This window comes from Theobroma cacao, chromosome 9 (assembly GCF_000208745.1).
Source record: "Theobroma cacao cultivar B97-61/B2 chromosome 9, Criollo_cocoa_genome_V2, whole genome shotgun sequence".
In the NCBI taxonomy this organism is placed as follows: domain Eukaryota; kingdom Viridiplantae; phylum Streptophyta; class Magnoliopsida; order Malvales; family Malvaceae; genus Theobroma; species Theobroma cacao.
This window is the reverse complement of record NC_030858.1, coordinates 23,167,811-23,190,638: the sequence shown is the minus strand read 5'-3', so window position 1 is coordinate 23,190,638 and position 22,828 is coordinate 23,167,811. Positions and strand designations below refer to the sequence as shown.

Sequence of the window (22,828 nt, the reverse complement as noted above, 5' to 3'; positions counted from 1 at the left end):
AATGGTTATTTCATTTCGCAAACCAAACATACCCTTAGTGGTTTTTTTTTCTTTAAAATTAAAGGAAATTTGAAGCCTGCTCTTTAAGTAGGGAAATCATGCACCAACCAATAACCTAAATGCTCGGGTGCAAATATACCCTTAAGTTTTGATTTGTATTACCTTATTACCTAATCAAATTTAAAAATCCTTTTAAAACAATTGTTTAAAACTACTAAACTTAAACTTGCTGATAAACGTGCCAAATTATATGGATTAAACACAATAACAAGATTAATTAAACGTTGCACTCGAGCATTTGATTCATTGGTTGATGCATGATTCCCCTGCCTAAAGAGCAGGGTTCAAATCCCCCTTAATTATAAAAAAAAAAGATTAATTAAACGTATTAAATGTATTGACACGATTAAGATACAAAAAATGATTAAGTTAAAACCAAACTTCTTTAACTCCATATCTTCTTGGATTAAATCCAAAATTGTTAGATCTATTAAGAGCTGAATTGAGATCTAAAAGTCTTTTCTAGAGCTCAACCGGTGGATAAATTTAGTCAAAGAGGGATCTATATTGTGTAGTGATTAATCTGATTTCCATTTTAAGCAAATGAAAGACAACTTGCATGTTTTTAAGTTAAATTTTCCTTGACTTTTAAATGATTTTGGTTGATCATCCTATTTTCTGCCAATCAAATATTAGAAAATGCACAAATGAAACCTAGATTTGATTTTTTTCTTTTAATTTTTGTTACTATTGTTTGTCTGACAGCAATTGGTTTGATCAGATGAATAGGAACATGATTGCGAAAAATGATGCTGTGGACAACCTGGAGATTAATGCAAATATGAAGGGCAAAAAGTAATAAAACTGGAGATCTCCTCCTGAACCACAGCGCTTTTATTGCGAAAATAGTACTACTATATAATTTCTAAAGCATATGGGAGAAACCCATTGATTCTCCTAAGTAACCCTCAAATATATATAACAAAGTAACCCCAATATACAGTCTCATTGTGCTGCGTTTCCCTCATTGATCCAGCATTGCTTCATTTCTGCTGCCAAAATGAGGTCTAAATCTAAATACTTCATTTATGTAGCTCATTTGCAAGCACCAGACAGGTTCTTCTACCAATATCAAACAACCTGGATGCCAAAGAGCACAGACACAAGTCTAACTCACCACCATTAAATTTACGATGCAATCTGCATCTAGTCCGTTGAAACTTCGGTTGCTGCTTGTACGGCTCCCCTAAAGGATTAATCGGGGATTATTTGGCAAAACGCAGTGTCCACTCTGCAGCTATTTCATCATGTTTAGCCTTATCAGTTAAGTACAAGCGAGCGATGCCAGAGACGTGTGGATTATCTGCCATAACAAGAACCCACATATTTAGCATGATAATGGCATATCTCACTGGAGCATACTCATGCTATTTGAAGCAATTGCATCATTGCGAGTCAATTTCATTTCTACAAGCTTATAGACAACATATTATGAAGTGCTGAACATGAAATAGATATTGTTTCATGTTCCTTGCTCAAAACTTGCAGCAGCTTTTTTTTTTCTTCTTTTCTCATAGTTACTTGTAGGATAATATTCCTTTAACTCCACAAATTGCCTCCCAACCCACCCCCCTAGCCATTAAGAGATGATACTACCCAAGAGGTATTGGGAAACTTACAAGGGTCTGGATTTGTGAAAATTGATTTGATTGCAGTTAGCACCTTCGTAACTGTTAGGGCTGGGCTCCAACTATCCTTTAAGATGTCCAAACTAAGATTGCCAGCAGCATCAACATTGCAGTGATATATTCGAGTTTTGAATACTACCTGAAAAATAGTACATATAATCAAAAGAAATAAAGAACAAGTTATGAAAGTAGTACAGAAAGTTGTTCAATTCATAATTTACATAGAAAAGCTACCCAAAAGTTGCATCTAGGTGTACAATATACATATAATAGAAGAAATTTGTTCAGATCATACATTTTGAGTAAGCAAATTGATCTCTCATATAGACAGGACCTCATGCATGTCTGAACTTTGAGTAAAAGGTATAATCTCCATATTAACAAAATGAGTTCATGGTTTAGAGATTTTGAGTGGTGCCACAATTCATGAAGTGGCAACACATACTTTCCTACAGCAGCAAGCATTTAAATGACATGTCACCCAGTTGAAGCGTCATTGGATCATCAACTTATTAGCTATATACCATATAATAATGCATTTTCCAACATGAGTGAGAACAAAGGCAGTAGGAGGGAATGTGGGATCGTACCAGGTAGGCAGGAAAAGAAGATACTAAGATTTCTCTAGTCAAACATCTTTTAGTGGCATCTGCCAAACACCCCCAAAATTGGTATAGATATACAGCAATAGCTGGAATGCCATGCTGTTATATATTAAATGTGAGGAGCTCACTTTTTATCCAGAGAAATTACCATATGGAAACGAGATTGCTGGTAGTTAACAACCATATATAATTGCTAGGATTTTTAAGCAGACACGTATATAACATCGAGATCAACATAAATAATTCACACACAAGAGAAAATACTTAATGTGGTGTGGCATCCATTGCTTACATTTAAGGACAAGAAAGAAAAATTCACTATAAATTTAGATATTACAAAAAGTACAAAACACCCAAAAACACACACTAAAACCAAGTCCCAAATCAAACCCAATTTCCATGATCATGAGCATTTAAATCTATGTAATACCCTCTATCCCATGCAACTCAGTGTTTTCCTCACTCTTCCTCACATCCCTACAACTCTGTAAAACCTCATAGAAAACTCATCTCTCATGTAGAAATTGCATCTCTCATAATATAAAGACTAAGACCCACTCCATATTTATAAAGCCTTATTACTTGATCACCAAAAATTCTTACTTCTTAAGAACTCTTAGACATTACGTGTATTATATTTTTTTAAACAGACTTAATCACCAAGTAACTCTCAACCAATAGAATGCATTAGAACTAACAATCTCCACTTTTTGACACAACTTCTACCAAAATATTGGTCTTGAAAAAATCTTGACTACACATAATCAAATTAGTCTGACTCCACCTTATTCACACAATACGACCAATACTCATACATAACCATCAAGCCAACTCACCCTTGTTGACTTTAGAGATGAATCACGATCTAACCTCTCTAGCAGAAATTGTCTCTCACCATCCAAAGACCACATCAACCATCACCATCAAGATCTGTCGTTTTCTCTATCAATCTCCCATAGACAAAATTGCCACAATTCTTTTCTCATCGAGACTACCTTACCATGAGTGATTTTCTTGACAAACCAATATTACACTCCACATTTTTTAAACATGTCACACCACCCAAAACTTGTTTATCAACCACCATGAGTAAGAATATACATCCCAAGAAACGTGTCAATACTTCTAGAGTAGTTGAAAACCTTTATGGCATTCAGTGTTCTCTATTCCATTAACTCAAGATTTGCTCCATTCAATTAACCCAGGATTTGCACATGCTGCCTGCATATCTTGAACACCAATTCTCACCAACATCCAGAGATTCATTGGAGCAATACCAGATCAATTGAGAATTACTCCACTTGCAACTAATACCTTATTACAACAGATCTCCTCTTGCATGTCTCCTATCTCACAAACACAATCTGCAATGACAAATCCAACCAAATTGAATCATCATCTTTCAATCACTACTCATTCTTCATAATTGCATCATTACAATTCTTCAACTCGTACTCTGGTACCAGTTGTTAGGATTTCAAGCAGAAATATATTCAACATTGAGATCAAGACAAACACAAACACAAATAACACATAAGAGACAATATTTAATGTGCTTCAACATGCATTGCCTACATCCACAGATCTCACAAACAGAATCTGCAGCAACAAATCCCACCAAATCGAATTATCATCTCTGCATCACAATTCGTTCTCCATACTTGCATCATTACAATTCTCCAACTCATGCTCTGGTACAAATTCTTAGGATTTATAGGCAGAAACGTATTCAATATCAAGATCAACACAAACAAGAATAACACTAAAAAGAAAATATTTGATATAGTTTGGCACCGATTCCCTACATCCACGGACGTAAAAAAAATCACTATAAATGTAGAGAGTACAAAACACCCATAAACATACAATAAAACCAAGCCCCGAAATAAACCTAGTGTACATGCTTACTATTATTTAAATCCATGGAATATCTTCTATCCCATGTAACCTGGTGTTTTTCTCACTCTTTCTCACATCCCTACAATTCTGTGAAACCCTTACAGGAAACTCATTTCTCACATAGAGATTACATAACTCATAATTCTAAATGCGAAGACCTGCTCCATATTTATAAAACCTTATTATTAGCTCACCAAGAATTCCTACTGATTAAGAACTCTTACCCGTTTAATCCCTACGTAACTCGCAACCAAAAAAATTTCATTGGAATCCATATTGATTCCCAATTAAATTTGGGTCAAATATCTAACAATATTTATACATTTTTCAGCCACACCAATCATCATCATACAAACACCTCCACCCCCGAGGTTTAGTGAGATACACACACATGCAACACACATATATAACCTGTTTGGATTGCATCATATCTTATTCTCACATTCTCTCTCTCCATGTGTGTGCATGCATATTTGTGTGTTTGTGTGTGTGTGTGTGTGTGTGTGTGTGTGTGTGTGTGTCTGTATACACACATACACATATACAGGGAGAGAGAGAGAGAATGTGAGGGTAAGATATGACACAATCCAATAGGCATGTTAGACAATAAATATAGTGTTTACTGATGTTCAACAATATGACTAAAGAGCATACCTTGGGAGGTTTAAAGGGATAATCACTCGGAAATGTTATGTCAAGGAAAAATATGCCTCCTTGGTATGGTGTTCCTACAAAAATGAACACGAGGAAGCTTTTCAATATCGTTGAGTTAAATTTTTTAACCTTTGGACACTAGTAAATACAATAGATAACAACTTTTGGAAGCTAAAAGTAAAACCAAATTCATTCAAAAATACTATTCAATTAAAAAAAAAAAAGAATCAATAATAAAGTGCAGCTGTAACTGAAAGCACATTGAAGACTTATGCTCGTTTAAGCAGGCCGAGATCATGTTTAACATTTCTCCTTTGATTATCAAGTACGGTTACAAATATTCTTCAATTTTTGTTTCTTTTAAATGAATTTGTAATTTTGCTAAAATTCAACTAATTTGTTCAGCAGGTTTTGGTCAGTGCTGTGCTTGAAAGTGAAGTTACCGCATTTACTTATTATAATAGACCTTGGTTCAATTGATCCTTTCTCCTTTAATTGTCTTACAAAAAGGAGCATCAAACTAGACCACTTATTAACATCCGGATTGACAACAATTGAGCATCAAAACAAGAGCTAAGCAAGAAAGCTTAAGCTAACATTCAAAACAAAAGAAAACAATAAGAAAATAGAAAGATCATGCAGGACAACAAGAAATTGAAGCAACTATTCTTTGAAGAAGCCAAATAATTCAAGAAAAGGAAAAAAAAAACATTGAGCAAGGAAAAAAAGGGCCTTTGGCAACAATCAGTTTTTCCAAAGTAATAAAATAAATTCCTGGAAATGAAATTGTACAGGGTTAAACTAATTTCTCAAAGCCAAAAAAATCATATCATTGACTAGGAAACATGAAAATTCCACAAAACCCATTTATATAAAGAAATTCTGAGTGGGCTGAACATTAACTGAAAAACAAAATGTTTTCCGCACAAAAAAAAGAAAGGGGATTGTAGGGAAATTAGACAATAAACAAGAAATGTGACAAGCACCCATTTCTCAAAAATGGTAAAATCCTATGAAAGAAGAAGCAAGTATACAATACCCAATTGTGAAAAAGCATAAAAAGGTCGAAAGAAAAGCGAAAACCTGGAGGGCCAATGATGGTGGCGACCCAATGGTAGAGGTTGTCACCCTTGGGACCGGCAGAGCAATGGGGAGGAGGGTCCACGTTGAGCTCAGACATCTCCCTTTGTATCCTCTTCCCTGAAGTGGACACGGAAGTTGTTGAAACCCATGTTCCACCTGCCGCTGTTGCTGTTGTTGAAGACGACGAAGATCTTCCTCCTCCTATCATCATTACCAATATGATCTTCCCCCACTCTTCGCTTGGGCTGTAATAATGCTCCTGCTCTTGTTCACCCTTGTTACTTTCGCTCGCACTCAAAATCCTCCCAACGCACCGTTTCACAGCTTTCTCCTTTTTCTTTTTCTTGTTTTCAAACAGTAGTAGCAGGGGTCAAATGGTTTACTAAGATAGTATTCCAATTAAGAAACACTTTCTCAAAAACACTCATTAAAATATCATATGGAAATTTGATTCTTAATAATCATGGAGGGAGGGAATCTAACTTTCCCTTCGTAATGGGAAAATTATAATTTTTTTTTTTTGCCAAATTACTCAACTTGGAAAGACATTCTCATATTTGATATAAAATATATCATAAGTACATTTTTTCATTTATAACAAAAAGAAAATGTAGAGATGAATGGTAAAATGACTGACAAGCAGAATATGTAACTTTGCCTTGTAAGGTACAGAACTAAGAAACAAGAGAAATAGAATTGAATTGCATTTCCATTGTCAATGTCCAAGTAACAAATCCAAGTTTACTCATGTCCCAAAAAAATCAATGCTAGAGCTAGAATGGCTACTGCTACCACTTGAAGATCATACAATGCAAAGAACCCCACAAGGCACCTGATAACTGAGAGTGGTGGCCTATGAGTATAAACTAGGATAGACCAACTTAAAAACACAAGCAAAATTGGTAACCATGAACAAGCCAACAGCGCCATGAAGATTGAGCTTTTGTGATATTCATTACATTCTGCATCCAACTTCATATTGTACTGTGATTTCATCACATTGTCATCTTGAAAACTCTTTTAAACCTGGCAATAAACTTGCAAGTTATAACAAGACTACAGCAAGACAAGCTGCTGAGATTAGAAACTGAATCTTGGAAACAGGAAGCTTTGTACTCTTTCCAAACGGACTTATAGGACCAAAAGCTTCAGGAGGTGAAATCCCTCCACCTGTAGCTGTGGTTGAATTTAAACTGTTTCAAGAAAACAAAATCGGTCATGATGCTAAATATATCATTGTTAATATGGAACACCTACACTGTAAAAGTTTTAGAACCTCACCTTCCTGTAAATATACAAGACCCATAACCTGCACAAGTTATCCACCAATAAAGTAATTAGCCAAAAAATGACTAAAGCTGGATATCAACACATATAAAGATGGGAAGAATTCTTGATTATTGAATAATAAGACAACAATTGAATGCAATATGGTTGATGTGGCAGACGATAGGGCTTATAGAAAAGCCAAGAATTTGAGCATATTTTTGGATGTAACACACTCGATAGGAAACTTTGTCTTTTAGAACGAGAGGAATAAAAACACTCAAAACACAAAATCAGCACACTAAAATCACATACACAATACATATACATTACACTTCTAACTATGATACCTTCCCTACAAGAAAATATTATCATGCAGATGAAACATAAAAATCAATAGCAGGTAAGATTTGGCACAGCCAATGTACATATGTCAATTTGAAATTAGTGTCGAATTATTTTGTTAACATGTCAATAGCCAATACAGCAAATGGCCAATGTCCATGGGCAGATCAGTGTAGTTGCTAGACAGTTCGATGGTCTACAATATTGTCTTGTAAAAAGGAAGAAAATAAAAACTGTCAAACAGGGAATTCAAAGGAAATAAAAAAATAAAAGGCTACATGCCCCAATTAGATCTAACGTTTGCTAAATTCTTCAATCAAGGAATCAAGGATGTAACATATTATTTTGATCAATTTGGGATCTTAGTTTTCTATATTTGTCCAATAAAGTAAAGATAATACAATGTAATGAATTACTATTAATGTAAGGAACAACTACCATATTAAAAAAATGTACAATCATTTATTTGTTACAAGAAAAATTGTCATACAGAGCCTAGTTTGATTTTAGTTTTTCCTTCGTATCTTTTTTCTTTTCTTTCTTTCCCCTTTTGACCCTCCATTACCTTCTGCTGCTCCAGCAACTATGTGAGCACCAATGGCAAGCTAGCTGACAAATCACCTCCACATCCACTTCTTGACATGCATACAAATAAAGGTGACAATTGGGCAGATTAGGCTAGGTTTGGGTAGGGTCATATCGAGTCGACCATTTCAGGTTGTTTCATATATGGTTATTTCAAGTTCGGATCATTTTGGATTCAGGTCTTTTTGAGTTTGGATCATTTTGAATTCGAGTGTTTTGGGTTTAAAACTCAAGTTAATCAGGTTCACGACCTTTTTGGTTCAATTTGTTGATTGTTTAAAAGTAAAATGAAATTGGATTTTGACAAATTATTTGGATTCGAGTCATTTCGAGTTAGCTTTTCCAGTCATTTCCAGATTTGAGTCAATCCAATATCAGGTTCAACATGTTTTAGGGTTCAAGTCATTTCGAGTTTGGGTTAGGCATATTCGGATTGTTGACTTTTCTTGGTCAAATCAAATTGGGTTGAATAGAGTTCAGGCAAATTTTTTCAGATTCAAGTCAGCTTCACCAAATTTTAATTCAAGTCATGCCAGATGCTTTATGACAACACAGATTTTAATAGAGTTTCCCACTCTGTAAATGTTTATGTCCAAATTCAAAGCAAGTAAATTTCACTAAGAATGCGAAGTGCAATTAGAACTTTATCAAAAAGCTTCAACCTTTTTTGCTTTCAATAAGAAGTCTGCACAATGGCTACTTCATTCCAGAAGGAAATAATGAAAAACTGGAAGACTTCATTGTTGATTAGATTTCCTACTCCAGAAGAATTATAGCAGTTAACCTAATAGACAGCACAGTACAACCGTGATGGTAGACAGCATGACAAGGGGTGAAAAATACAGAAATAAGATTGGAAGATCTTCAAGCGCATGAAAAAAGAATTTGCATGATTCCAATAGTAAGAAAAATCCAATCCTGAAACAAGAATGCAACACACAAGCAACTAGAAAGAACTCATTAGTGAAATATTTACATACAACAACCAACACCCTCGACTAGCTTCTAAGAATCTGGGACCAATATTCAATATTGGAAATCTGTAACCATTACGTCTACTAAAATGTAACAATTGGAAAATTGAAGAGGTATGTTTGTTGTTGAAGGAAATGGTTCAGTTGAAGAAATAATTTAAAGAATCTGAAGAAGAATTAGGGCAAAACTGATAGAAACTAAAACTGGGTTATGAAGGGCAATGTAAGACCAAGGTTTCAGGAGCAGATGAAGAGTAGGAAGTGGCTTGGAGGGATTAGCAAAGACTAGAGAATAAAGATAGTAATGTGGATTGGGGAAGTATCTGATACTTTTTCTAGAGAGATGTAAGATCTCCAAGAGTTTTGTGATGGAAATAGAGAAGAAGCAATGCCACCATAAAAGAACTTACTTCCAGGACAGAAATATTCACAGGCTAATCAGGAAAGTGGGAAGTGATTATTCGCTAGCCTAGCTTTACAAGGCAGGAGCTTGCTGTTGCTTAGGCCATAGTTGGAACGATGGAAGGGAAGGGAAAGCACCAGAGATATAAAAGGGAAAGAAAGAAAAGAAAAGAGAAAATACTTAAATCTGTTTTTAGAAGAAAAAAAAACTGAATTCTAAGTTAGCTGCTACATGGTAATCTTTTTACATGCAGACAATGGCACTATACCACATCGCTGTCATTTTATCAGCAATCATTAAACTCCCTCATCAATTTTCCTTTATTAAACAAATCTAGAAAGCTAAAATCTCAAATTGATCAAAATACTATGTTACATCCTCTATTGAAAATTTGTGCAAACATTAGATCTTAACTAGGACATTTGACTAAATAAAATGATAACATAGGGAGGGGGGTTTAGGTGACAAGGAAATTCAGTTAAATTACAAAAAAAAAAAAAGCAACAAAACAAAACAAGTGTTGAGTGGCGTTCTCCCACATTAGCTAAGTTAAGGTTCTGTTCTAGCCTTATATTCAAGTTGGACTTCTCCACCTATTGCCATTGGTTTTAAGTTGGATACTTAAAAATGAAGAAATGAAGAAATAAAGAAAATGATAAATGAAACAAAAGGAATTCAGAAAAAGGGAAATAAATAAAATGGTAGAAAAGAAATTAGGTGGTCGCCAATTGATTAAAACAAAACAAAAAGAGGGATATTGGAAACTGAAAGAAATAGATAAAAATACCATATCTTGAACATTTGAAACTAGTTTAAGTTGCTAAACCATTACTTTCGTAAGGGGACAAGTCGGTGCTTTTGAAAATGGCAAGATTTTGGTAAGGCTTTTTAAGCAAGTTCCTAAGGTTCCTCATTAACACGATTACATAAAACTTAAAATCAAGAATCTAAACAGATGGATTTATAGACCTTGTTAAAGAGATCAAGCATACAAAACTTTGAATGATCTAAACAATTTCTGATCCATTATTTAAACAGGCATTTTAATTAAAAGTTATTACAAAACTGTCTCCCTTCAATAACTATTGATTACATTTCATGTACGATACTACTTATAATTAATTTTCTCGTATTCTTGATCTATTCATTGAATTCTATCAAACTATTGTTTTTAAATTTTCAGTTTTGGTTTTTATTTAATTGCTTTGAATGAGGAATCTCACAAACTTGATCTAAGAAATCTTATCTAGTTTTGCCCTTTTGAAAATGCAAGGGGAAATTGTACCTTTTACCTAAGATCAGGGGGGTTTTACAATTAGAAATGCTAACAAGAATATCCACACTTAACAACTAGATATATGTGCATACAATCACCAATGACTCTACTTAATGCAATATTCTTTTTTTTGTTTTGATTGCAATATTAGTACTTTCAAGTATTTAGCTTTGTAGCTCCAAAAAGGTATGTTTCTTTCCTTAAAAGGGCTCATATACTAAGCTTAGTTCGCTTGGTAAACTATCTGAGAAATATCAATTTCTTTTTAAAGCAAAAACCTAGGTATTGACATTGCATCATTTAAGCCTGCAACCAAAAGTTCTCACTAGACTGGAAATTAAATTCTACTTACGTATTTAAAAGAATGAAAGTCATAGATAAAATTAATAAGATAAAGAATGATGAGAAAACTGGTGCAAACTTACTCGGATTATTAGTAGTAGTTGTAGCTGTCCCATCAAAATCACATGTCCCACCAAGACTATGCATTTTTTGATAATAATCATTGTAAGCATAAGATGCATGGTTCTTTATGTTATTTGGTAGATAACACGGCTGCCCTGATTGTATAGCACTGCAATTGGCCTGGCCTTGCCCACATGCCCAGTTAAGCCCATCTTGCAACTTATCTTCACTAGTGTCATCTTTTGCCACACAGAAAACTGTAGTAGAATTTCCTGTAATCTGACTAGAACCACTCAAACTCAGAGGATAAACAGCAGTGCCATTCAGAAAAAGCACCCCCCAGTTTTTCTCAGAGGCAGGCCCCGGTCTCTTGTCTTCATTAAATAATTCATAAATGTATGTGTTGATGGGAATAGTTGGTTGACTAGGTGGACCTGAATTATTGGAAACTCGCCGGATCAAATTATTAATGAAGGTCTGAGCATTTTCCACAGTGGCATCAGGCTCATTGGATCCACCTTGCCAAGGCCAACCTGTTTCTGTGACAACAATAGGGATCCCAGAAAAATTGAGAGCATCAATAGAATAATAGGTTGCATCAACCATTGCATCAAACATGCTGTTGTAGTGGAAGAGAGTGTTTGGGTCAACAATTTGTTTGACAGAGGGAAGAGGTTTGAAAAGAGCATAATCAATTGGAAAAATGCCATTTCCATTAGTGTAACCATAATAAGGATAGGCATTTAACATGTAATAGGAGTTAGTGTTCTTCAAAAACTGAAGAAGCTGGTATATTGTAGAGTTCCATGAAGAATTAAAGGCAGCAGTAGAGGGGGGAAAAGGCTTGGGGATGATGTCCATGGATTGGGGGGTTGAAACTTTGACCTGGAAATTTAGATTTGAAGCCACAAGAGCTTTGTGGAGGTTATTCATAGCAGTAACTAAAACTGAGGCAGCATGGGGGATTGAGGTAAGAACCTCACTGCCAACAGCAATGGCTGTAATGTTGGTTGAAGGCACATAGGATGCAACATTTTTGTTGATCCAGACTGCTGCTGCTGATGCAGATTCTCCAATTCCTAGGACTTCCTCATTTGTCACACCAACTGTAACTTCAATCCCACTGTCTGCAAAGGCTTTCAGCATGTGAGAGTCAGCATCATAAAGGCGTATGTGAGTAATTTGATGGGCTTTGACAACGGCAACCACCTCTGAAGCTGACGGCATGCTGGAAACATCAGTACCTATGTTTATTCCAACAAATGCACCTATACATTCCAGAATCTAAGTCAGCAAAAACCAGCAAGAAATACCATTACATGTTTCTTTTTTTAGATTACCTAACATCTTAAGAAGACTCTTGTAACTAAAATGAAAAACAAATTGCCCCCACTGGATTATTAAAGGTGATTGCATCTTAATGGTAACGGCAATTCCATTGTGCTTAATTTTTTATTTTTTTTGGACTGCATTTGCTTCAGTGTGAACTACAAAATTTATAAACAAGGGAACCATAGGTTGATTTTATTCCTTTACAACAATGTTCCCTCAACGAACTACCTATCCTAGCTACAAAAGCCTCAATATTTCACCATCATTCTCCACAACTCAAGAAAACATACACCTACTTAACCAGAAACTAAGGAAAAGCCCAAAAAAGCGCATGTTGTGGACAGACAAAATATAAAAGAAAACTAAGAAAGGAACAAAACACAATCATTTTGATTTCAAATGGTCTCTAGATCTTTGAAGGTGTGTCTGATAAGCACCTCTTAGATACTAAGACAAGCAAAATGCACGCTGAACCAATTTGAAGTATTAATTACCAGTAACTATGACAAACCTGATTTCAATTTTACAATGATGTTCACTGGTAGTATTTGAGTCATACGAAGTACCAACAGTGGTCACTATTGAAAAAATAAAATCAAAAAACAATCTCATTGACAAGAAATATCCTTTATAAAGATTATAATATTTACAGCTGATGCTTTAAGACTCACAAGAAGACCTAACCCAGAAGCAATTTCTAAAGCCTCGTCTAACTCATAGCAGTTGACCTGTATGATATTAGCTTCCAAGTAGACATTTAGCAAAACAAGAAACCCTCAAGAAATTTGCTAAATTACCTAGCACATTGGCAAACATGCCAATTAGAACCAGAAGCATGCTTCCAAGACATCTTTCAAGAATCATCTGATCATAAAAAAACTTCAACCTAAATGGGCAGACTCCTGCTGTTTACTCTGAGCTGGAGCTTAAATGCCAAATGTTCTGCAAACAAAAGCAAAAATCAGATACAGCAGATGATAGTTAAATTCGGTCATGCTGAGAATTTATTAAAGAAAAAAGAAACAAAAAAAACAAATCATAAAAGCCCAAAGTACTCTAAATATATAGTCAAACCACTTCAAAATTTAATGGCCTTGGGTATTGGATATGAACTGCAAATATGTACAACTTGTATGCAAGCAAATGCTAACTCCGAAGATAGTCAAAGTATGAATCAATTCTATATAACTCAAAAGTCCATTTCATCAACAAAAGTTGTCCTAGCCAAATGATTGGAAAATACATGAAACCAACAACTCTGCTGTTGAGGCACCTATACTAAAGAAAAATACAAAGAAAACTAGTTTAATCATGCTAACTATGCTAGCCACCAAGTTGAAGAGAAGAATCAATCCTCAAAAGATTTTGTTTTCGAGGGCTCTAGATCGAAGTTGAAAAGTAGTGTTGCATGTACTAACCAGGTGGATGAAACCAAATTCAGCAATGAAGGATCAATATATCATTTTCCTTTGAAGCACATTAGTAAAGAATCCACCCTCATGTATTATAGGATAGGGAAAATATGGACCTCTTGTGAAATAAGACATTGCGTAAAATTCATCACATGCGGTAGTCTTTAGCAAAAATGCCACGGACATATTTCAAGCAAAAATCACAGAATTAGCAGGATTTATTAGGTCCACAGCAATTTAAAACCCATTGTACATGTAATTTTGCTCATTATAGACAGTATTTTATTCATCTTGCAAAAATATTTTATGTAGATCATCTTGTACGCTTCATGACTCCCAGAAGGTAGCGTTAAAAGAATAACGAAGCAGCCCTCGTTGGCAGTTGCTAAAACAGTAGAAAATATCAAAATAAAAAGGGGAAGAAAATTTCTTGAAGAATAGCTACGCGTTTAGTTTAGAGGGAAAACAAGTACAGTGATAATTATAAGGAACAGATGCCTCCAGCATCTGTTAATGGAAAGAAAACAGTGCAAGAAAAGTGTAATCCCAAAATACCCAGACGCAAAGATCCCCAAAAGTTGCACTCTTAAACTACCCAGAAGCCAAACTCCACATAATAATAATAAGAAAAGGTTAGCAGATGAAGAAATCAAGAGAAGGAAGTTAAACAGCACCTGATCCAACTAACCCAGCTGCAAAAAAAAAAAGAATACTGCTACCCAAAATCCTGGCAAAGAAAACCAGAAAAAAAAAGGTGTTTGAAGACACAAAACGAAAAATCCCAGTACAAGGAAGACAAAGTGAGAATGAGAAAAGGATTTGAAAAGCCCCACAGTAACCTTTTTCTATTTAAGAATGTGGAAAACAGAGCAGCACGAAGAAAAGGACACAAACAGAGCTGTGGAGCTTTCACACATATAAAACACTGCTTGCATTAAATACAATAATAAAGAAGCACAACCCATAATTACGTAATAAATAAAAGGAAAAAAAATCCAACTACACTATAAGTAGTAAGTAGTAGTTTAATTAATAAGGGAAGAAGGTTTCAGAGTTAAGAAACCTCTGATGGCAGCTTGTGCTTGTTTGGAGTACCAGGGACTCGGTCTGAGCCAGTGAGCGTGTGAAACAAATCCTAGTTTGTCTTGGCTAGTTTTGTTGGATGCTGTTGGTCGGTGTTTGAAATATATTAAACTGCTTTTCCATATTTTATCTGTTAAAGAATATTACAAAGCAGTGTAGTTAGTACCTGAGTCTATATAGAAGAAGTTGCACAATATTTGTCTGAAGCATCGAGATTGTCGCCGTGTGTTCAGTTCTTGCGTAATTACAACCTAGTATTTCTTTTTATTTTCCAACTGACAATCAGCAGCCCAGGCCGGAAGTGCCTTACACTTTCTCTTCTTTTTCGGATTTTTTTGTGTGGTTTTCCCTCCAAAACACTTCAATTTTCCTTTCTTTTTTTTTGGGAGTTGACAAATCGATACCATGGAAACTTTTCTTTTTTCTTTCTAAAGCAGGATTTCTCGATATTTTATATTCACGATGATACGATTTTATATAATTATTTCATTATATCAATTTACCGTATAAAACAAAGTAAGTATTTTAGCTAATAAAAAATAATTAACAAAACGTTCTTTTACTTTTTTTCCGACTGGCGCCAACAAAATGATTTAATACCCTTTAAGGTCAAAAAAGGCGGCACGTTCACAAAATGGGGCAGATAGAGAAAAGGAGAGGAAAGGAAGGGAGCACTCAGATCTCAGCTAACTGTGAATCTAAAATCTGATGATCCCAAAAAGGCATTGACAAAGACAAAGGCAATAGCAACATTTCAAGTAAATGAAGGGAAGGGCAGGGCAAGAGAGAGCAGAGTCGAAAACAGGCGCCGCTTCGTTGTAAAGTGGAAAGGAATGGCATGGGATCCCAATTTGTCCAAAAAAGTAGTCCTTTTCGCCTCTTTCATGGCCCCCTTGCCCAACCTTCACCCCTCCAAGATATGGCGAGGCAGCTGCAGCAGGCGGAATAAGATTTACAACCATCCATGTGATAGTGGCCCCATCTAGTCATTTGCCAATGACGTTTTCTCTCCATCAAGCAGCAGCATATGAATCCCTCTATAATTTAATCGATTTGTACGGACAACAAAGAAAAAAAGGTCATCAAAATAATGTTGGACAAGTCAGTACCCACAACATAACCACTATGCTACTACTAGAGTAAAGTACTAGTTACCGCAACCACAGCCATGCCTTTGAATATCTCAGCGCCAAATAACTGAATTTTTTCACAAAGCTAGCTGTGGACTAAAACACCAACAAACTACCCTAACAAACTTCAGTTCAAACACCAGCCCCCCATCATCCACAATACCGCACCTACAAAGAAATCTACAATGCATCCCATTGGCTGCGCAATATCACTGACTGGGAGACCTTTCTCCATTCACTTCCCTCTTGTACCCCTCAGGGTTTGGGCTCTGGCTTCTGCTTCTCATTGGGCTTTCAACACGTCTGGGGCTGTGGCTTCGGCTACCACTCTGTCTTGGACTCTGGCTTCTGCTACGCCTCGAGCTTCGGCCTCTGCTCCGGCTCCGACCTTGCCCCCTATCAAGACTCCGACTCCGGCTCCTTGAGCCATTGTACAGTGGTGAACGTGAATATCTATCTCGACTGTACTGTCCATCTTGGGGTGATATAGATCTGCTTCAAAACAAACAGCACAAACTTACGTTAAAGTTCATACAGATAGCATAAACCCTTAAAGCAAAATACAAAATACTTCAGATAATTAGAGTCAGAAAAACACATCACGCACCTTGAGTAATGCCTCTCTTTAGGAGGGGAATAATCACGACTTCGTGACCTAGATCTCCCATGACGAGGTGGAGACCGAGAATCTCGTGGCGAACGAGAGTTACGAGGGGGAGACCTTCTCCTATCATGATATCGACCTCCTCTGAAACAGAGAGAAAAATGAAAGTTGAAAGAGAGAGAGAGAGAGACAGCATCAAAATTTCCAACGAAATTTCTTTGTTCCATGGAATTTTGAACATGTTTGGCAGCATAACATTTAGATAAAGGAAATTAAGAATTCTGAACCTACAAAACAAGCCCTTATGCAACCCCCTTATAAGAACCATCAGCAGAAATTCCCAATGACATGCAGATAAACTAGATATCTCTAAAAAGAAATCAAATTTGCCTAGAAATTTCTTTGTTACATGGACTTATGAACATGTTTTGCAGCACAACCTTTTCACACAAATAAACAAAATTAAGATTTCTGAACATACTAGACAAGCCTTATGCAACCCCCTATTAGGATAGACATCAGCATACACTCCCAATGAGATGCAGATAAACTAGATATCCCCGAAAAGAGTACATTCCTTAAAAATACCACAAGCATCTCGATAGTTCCATTATACAATCCATATCTCCTCCAAAGGAAGCTAAGAATCTATGTTAAAGTAATACATCCGTACATTTATTTTAAATATCATAACAGATGAAACAAAGTATAGACTTGACCAGTTACGTGTTTAGGACTAAAAATGTTCAAATGGATGCCAACTCAGAACTAATATCTAAAACTCCCAATGACATGCAGATAACTAGATATCTCCAAAAAGAATACATTCCTTCAAATACCACACACATCTCAATAGGTCATTGTACAATCCATATCTCCTCCAAGGAAGCTAAGAGTTTATGTAAATTATACTCCTACTTTCTTTTAACTATCATTAGAGATTTAACAAAGTATCTACCTAACCAGTTATGAGGTTAGGACTAGAAATACTTAAATTGATGCAGATTCAGAACTCATATGTATGCAACTATTTCTTTTGAAGCTGGAAGATAGAAGAACTTCCCACTAATAAACAATGAAATACCAAATTTGTACTCAAACTGACTGAAAACGTAAACCATAGCTTGGTACATGCCCTGGAAAGCCTACCTCCCTCGCTCCCTTTGCCTCATCTCAGCTGGTTTCTTCCTGTTCTCTTCAGCAAAAACAACAGTCAACTCTCGACCAAGAAGAATCTGGCCATCCATCTGGTATTTGGCTTCTGCAGCATCAGCAGGATCAACATATTGGACAAAACCAAACCCTCGAGGTTCCCTGCAGAATTACTCAAAAGAGTCATTCCAAGGCAGCAGCAGATAATCAAATCTTACAGGCACCATGCAGACCAATAACCTTTTCCAATGATATTTCCAAAATAATCCCTAGTAATATGGAAGGTCATCATAAGCATGAAAAAGCAAGCACTTGCCTGCTAACCTTGCAAGTGTCAGTTTAAAGATCACTTGAAATTCTTCAAGACTTGGAACATCTTCACAATGTATTCAAACCCAACTTCCTTCCAATCTTCACTACCACTAACATCATCTTCAAAAGAACTCTAATTACTTGATTGATGTCTTCAAAACTTTAATTTCACTGTTAAACCTCAAGAACTTCAATTAACACACCCAATTTGTGATTACAAAAGAGTATACTTAAAGGAATGCCCCAACATCAAAATAGATATTCAGTGGGAGGAGCATTAGCAGGGCCTGCTTGGTAAAAGCTTAGTGAGAAAAATATAGGTTTTCAAACTTTGCTTGAACCTCCTAAAATTAGAGATAAGAATTTTGAAGAATCATAAATTTCTCAATACACATAGTATAAATGGAATAAATCAAAATTATAACCATATTGAAAAGTTATGAATACAAAACAACATTTTTCTATCCCAAAAGAAATTGTAAAAATGAAAAATAAAAAAGTTAAAAACATTGTTTCTGTTGTTCCAAAAAGATCCAAATGCCACCAAACATGGCTCTTGACCACACACAACTCACGGTAAGGTTAAAACAATAGATGTTTTGAGTCCAGTGAATGAGAGAAAAGATTAAAACAAATCAATTATATTATTCCGACAACTATAATAATATTCCTATGGTAGAAAATATATCCTCACCCAGTATAATAATCCTTGGGCAGATATATATCTTTGAGAGGGCCAAATCTTTCGAAGGGCCTGCGAAGGTCTTCTGGCCTGCAAAAACCACAGGTTCAGAAAAATAAGTAAATGCTTTCTGGTGCACAACAAATACTATCAAATTATCTGCCCCACTACATTGTCAGAGACAATAACAAGCATCTTAGTCGAAATTATAAAGAAAACAAATGAAATAACCTTCCAGAGAATAGATCCTACAGAAACAGTTGCTTCAATCCATGGTTCATTGACAACGGCATACGAAGATAATATTGCAGTCATATACATTAAAATGCGATAGATGGCACAGAAATCATTCACAAGAGGGAAATTTGGATCAATTTAAAACTCATAACTCAATCGAGAATGCAATTCTTTAAAAAATACAGAGAAACATAACGGAAGCTTAACCAGAAACCAAAAGAATAAAAGTTGTAAGAAATATGGGGGCGGAAGCAGAATGAAGGAGAAGAAACCTGCAGTCATGGCGAAGGTTGCGAACCAAAAGGCTTGTAGGAAGATCTCGAGCGCGACCACCATAACGGCCTCTGGGGCTCGGACTCCGTCCTCTCCGGCCGTAGCCCCTAGGCGGAGATGGAGTGTAACTCCTGCCTCTCATTTTTACAAAGCCCTCAGTCGAATCTGGAAAGCCCTAGCGTCTGACGAGAGGAGAAGCTGAAGCTCAAGGATAAGATTGAAGAAACAAAGGTGATGTCGAGAAATTGACAAAGTAAACGGCGGTAGATTGGGTGTCGATCTCCGGATTTTATAGCCTTTAGGGTTACTTAGAAACTTCGGTCTCTTCCCACGCGCCACGCGTGCTCCCTTGCTATTTTAAAAATATCTATCTTAAAAAAATTTTTACTTTATCCAGTCTTCCAATATAAATTATACTGAGCATTCTTTCTGTAAAATTATATCCATATTTATATTTATAATCTACCTATAATTTATAATTTATGATTGATCATATTTTTAAATTACCATTTTATTATGATTTATACAATTTGTAAATAAGAATTCTAATTTAATCAAATGACTATCATTAAAACTATTTTTTATTACAAATATTAATGAGATTTATCTAATTTTTAAATAAAAAATTTTAATTGTGTTAAATTATTTTCATTAAAAAATATTCATATTTCAAACTTTGTATTTTAAAAAAATTTACATTTTATACATAATTATTAGTTTAACAAATAGTCACATACAATACATATGATCACAAATAGGGTAAATGCCACATTCTCTTATGTTTTAATCAAAATTTTAAATTAATCCGTTATATTTTAAAATGAACACCTTGTTCAAAAAAAATCTTTCACTTGATACATAGATCCAGCTTTTAATGTTTTTGTTAATTTGATAATGTGATAATATTAAAATGATAATTTTACTATTTATGAATTTTAAAAATTATTATTATATATTTTTTATTAATTATTATTATTTTTAAAAAAAAAAAAAAAAATATAAAGCATTGATCAGTGCTCCCTCGCTCCCTAAGAGAAAGGGAGCACAATTTCAAGGACTGGTTCATCACTGTTGCNAAAAAAAATAAGGAAAACCGATAAACTCCCCAAGGAGGGGAGCACCAGATCGATGCTCCCCTTTATTGGTGCTCCCTATTTTTTTATTTTTGTAAAAAATATATATAATAATAATTTTTAAATTAATAAAGAAAAAAAAGTAATTTAGTCTTTTTATAATTTCTGATAAAGATGTTTACACTTTTGGGAATGGACTGTTCAATCCAAAAATTAATAAATTCGTTTAGAATTTCGATTAAAAGTTAAGAATGTAAAGTATTTTACCCTAACAAATATTACTTTATAAAAAAAAGTAATGAAAGGTAAAAAATGAAAGAAAAATAAAAATTTTGAATTATTAACCGTTCAACATGAACATCTAACTTTTTTATTTGGGGAAAAGAAAATCAAATTTTGAAATTAACATTTTAAATAGAGATACATATACTAACTATTTAGTCAAATATTCAAGAACACACCATATATATTATAGGAAACTAAAAGATTGTCAGACAAAATTTATTAATATAATAAATATATATTGAATATAATATTTATTAGATATATAATATAAGAAGGTACAAGATTGTTGGTTAAAAAATATCGATGGGGGTGGTTGTGTGGATAGTTTCTTTCTTCCATAGGTAAGAAATCTTTAAAATTATTTAACTTACCAAATTCAACTAGAAGACCAAATTTTTACATTTGAAAATATTTAAAATTATACAGCTTATACCAAAGCCAAAATAGAATAAAAAATTAATATAATTTTAATTTCTTTTCAAGCTTTCTAAATTTAAAATCAAGCATATCCATTTGTTTGTTTCCAGTAATTTAATTATAATCTTTATTTAGTACATTTTTTAAGGTAAATAATTATTTTCTTTTATTTCATTTTGAAATATATTTTTGGATTTTTTTTAAGATCAATTTGAACGTTGGTAGCTAACCAAAACCTTAATTAATTTCAATTCAAGCTCTAAAACTTCTCAATTTGATTATTTTTTTAAAATTTAAATGTTGAAGTATATTTGTTCTTAGAATCAAACACCCACCATGCATTAGCCCACAATTTTAATTAAACTAGTTAGAATTGTTAAAGGATTGATTTCTTTTACTAAGTTTTAATTTCAACTAAAATTGTCTATTTATTTTAAACTGCAAATTGAGATATACTTTTTATTTTAACATAACCTCTCTTTTTCTAAATTATAAAAATCAATAAAATGAATATTTTTTAATAAGACTTGATTAAACTAATTTTACAATATGAAAATTTTAAGTTGATGCAAAATAATAAACTTACTAAAATTTGGATCACTGAGAAAAAACGAGTCCCGAAGATTGATAGGCCTTGATTATTCTTGCTCAGGCTTCTTTTATTTTTATCCTTATTTTTGTTTTATTATTATTATTATTATTACTCTTTCTTTTCTTTCCTTTATGGTAAGGTAGTTGATTTTGGGGTCCTAAGCCAAGGTCCATTATTGAAGTGGACCTCTTATGGGCCTTCAAGGCCCACGTTTTTTTAAAACAAAATGAATAATTTTTAAGGAAATAAGTAATCTTAAAAAGCAATGTTTATTTGAAATTGAAAAACAAAAGGAAAAGAAGAGCTGGCAACCCATCTCCCTTCTTCATTCCCTTTCTCACGCTCCTCTTTCTTCATTTTCTACATTCCACAACCATAAACGCCACAGTACATGTAGGTTCATATTCTCTTTCTCTATCTCCAAATAAAAAACTTATCCTTTAAATTCAGATTTTCAACTTTTCCGCAGATAAATTTGAGATTTGCTTCTGGGTATCTCTCATTTCTGTTAAATTTGGAGGCTTTCTTTTCTTTTTGTGTTTTTTTTATAAGATTAATTATATATAAGCTGAATATTCTCTCTCTCTCTCTCTCTATTATTTCATTGAACAGGTGGTGAGAATTGCCAGTAGAAGGGTCCTGTAGGGTTGGGTTAGTTTTCTCTGATGGTTGGGTATTTCTTATTTTCTGCTTTGGTGTTTCTGATTTTTTATGTTTATAAATTATGAGTCAAGTTCTTGTTTATACACTTATTCTTCATGTAAACTGTTTATAATTTAATATTTAAGTGGTTGTTCATATTGTTCTGTTAACAATTGCCTCTATCAATTAGTCAAATTGTCTTGTTTTTTTTGCTGAGTCGCTTTGAAGGGTGCTTTCATCATTGAAATTGCCTAGTGTTTTTTATGGAGGTGTTTGTGGACAGTTGAGCGGAAAGCCGTTTCTTTTATTTGATTTAGGGTTCCTTCATTGAAATATGATACTAAAATTGATTATCTTATTCATTGGCAAAGGACGCAATTAGACAGTGTACAACTTTTGACCAAACATTTGGGGGCGGG

The 22,828-nt window shown here is 34.4% G+C and overlaps 4 protein-coding genes across 11 annotated transcripts in view; 1 reads left to right on the top strand and 3 right to left on the bottom strand.

The window, feature by feature from the left end:
* LOC18589586 (constitutive photomorphogenesis protein 10) lies at positions 857–6,282 on the bottom strand. Its single transcript, XM_007014625.2, has 4 exons — positions 5,930–6,282; positions 4,847–4,920; positions 1,680–1,827; positions 857–1,363 (listed from the first exon to the last, which is right to left on the bottom strand). Exons 1-4 carry the CDS (start codon positions 6,138–6,140, stop codon positions 1,266–1,268), a joined length of 531 nt encoding a protein of 176 aa, XP_007014687.1. The 5' UTR covers positions 6,141–6,282; the 3' UTR covers positions 857–1,265.
* Positions 6,610–15,376, bottom strand: LOC18589585 (glucan endo-1,3-beta-glucosidase 4). 3 transcript variants are annotated; one of them, XM_018127317.1, is made up of 5 exons: positions 14,991–15,376; positions 13,313–13,457; positions 11,204–12,451; positions 7,211–7,238; positions 6,610–7,122 (listed from the first exon to the last, which is right to left on the bottom strand). In XM_018127317.1, exons 2-5 carry the CDS (start codon positions 13,377–13,379, stop codon positions 6,975–6,977), a joined length of 1,491 nt encoding a protein of 496 aa, XP_017982806.1. In that variant the 5' UTR covers positions 13,380–13,457; positions 14,991–15,376; the 3' UTR covers positions 6,610–6,974. The 3 variants fall into 3 exon arrangements, with proteins under 3 accessions (XP_017982806.1, XP_017982805.1, XP_007014686.1); XM_018127316.1 differs by lacking the exon at positions 14,991–15,376 and adding an exon at positions 14,602–14,833; XM_007014624.2 differs by lacking the exon at positions 14,991–15,376 and adding an exon at positions 13,934–14,578.
* Positions 16,013–19,729, bottom strand: LOC18589584 (serine/arginine-rich SC35-like splicing factor SCL30A). The gene is made up of 5 exons (XM_007014622.2): positions 19,400–19,729; positions 18,903–18,980; positions 17,894–18,058; positions 16,748–16,888; positions 16,013–16,632 (listed from the first exon to the last, which is right to left on the bottom strand). Exons 1-5 carry the CDS (start codon positions 19,540–19,542, stop codon positions 16,350–16,352), a joined length of 810 nt encoding a protein of 269 aa, XP_007014684.2. The 5' UTR covers positions 19,543–19,729; the 3' UTR covers positions 16,013–16,349.
* LOC18589583 (transcription initiation factor TFIID subunit 7) overlaps positions 22,019–22,828 on the top strand; it is a 4,787-nt gene continuing 3,977 nt past the window's right edge. Inside the window, exons 1-2 of one of the 6 annotated variants that reach the window (XM_007014620.2) lie at positions 22,019–22,160; positions 22,380–22,418. The gene's annotated coding sequence lies outside the window, so the exon portion shown is untranslated. Of the gene's footprint in view, positions 22,260–22,379; positions 22,441–22,828 lie in introns of all 6 variants that reach the window. The other 5 variants (XM_007014619.2, XM_018128437.1, XM_007014618.2 and 2 more) reach the window with 5 other exon arrangements.

Excerpts from the sequence above, each read along its gene's own strand:
- LOC18589585 (XM_018127317.1), bottom strand. The coding sequence starts at position 13,379 with ATGATTCTTGAAAGATGTCTTGGAAGCATGCTTCTGGTTCTAATTGGC. Across the intron at positions 7,239-11,203 it reads AACTACTACTAATAATCCGA|GTTATGGGTCTTGTATATTT; the intron begins GTAAGTTTGCAC and ends TAACTTGTGCAG. Across the intron at positions 7,123-7,210 it reads TCTTGTATATTTACAGGAAG|TTTAAATTCAACCACAGCTA; the intron begins GTGAGGTTCTAA and ends TTCTTGAAACAG.
- LOC18589584 (XM_007014622.2), bottom strand. The coding sequence starts at position 19,542 with ATGAGAGGCAGGAGTTACACTCCATCTCCGCCTAGGGGCTACGGCCGG. Across the intron at positions 18,059-18,902 it reads CCCAAGGATTATTATACTGG|GGAACCTCGAGGGTTTGGTT; the intron begins GTGAGGATATAT and ends GTAATTCTGCAG. Across the intron at positions 16,889-17,893 it reads AGGCAAAGGGAGCGAGGGAG|AGGAGGTCGATATCATGATA; the intron begins GTAGGCTTTCCA and ends TCTCTGTTTCAG.
- LOC18589586 (XM_007014625.2), bottom strand. The coding sequence starts at position 6,140 with ATGATGATAGGAGGAGGAAGATCTTCGTCGTCTTCAACAACAGCAACA. Across the intron at positions 4,921-5,929 it reads CACCATCATTGGCCCTCCAG|GAACACCATACCAAGGAGGC; the intron begins GTTTTCGCTTTT and ends TCATTTTTGTAG. Across the intron at positions 1,828-4,846 it reads ATCCCTTTAAACCTCCCAAG|GTAGTATTCAAAACTCGAAT; the intron begins GTATGCTCTTTA and ends ACTATTTTTCAG.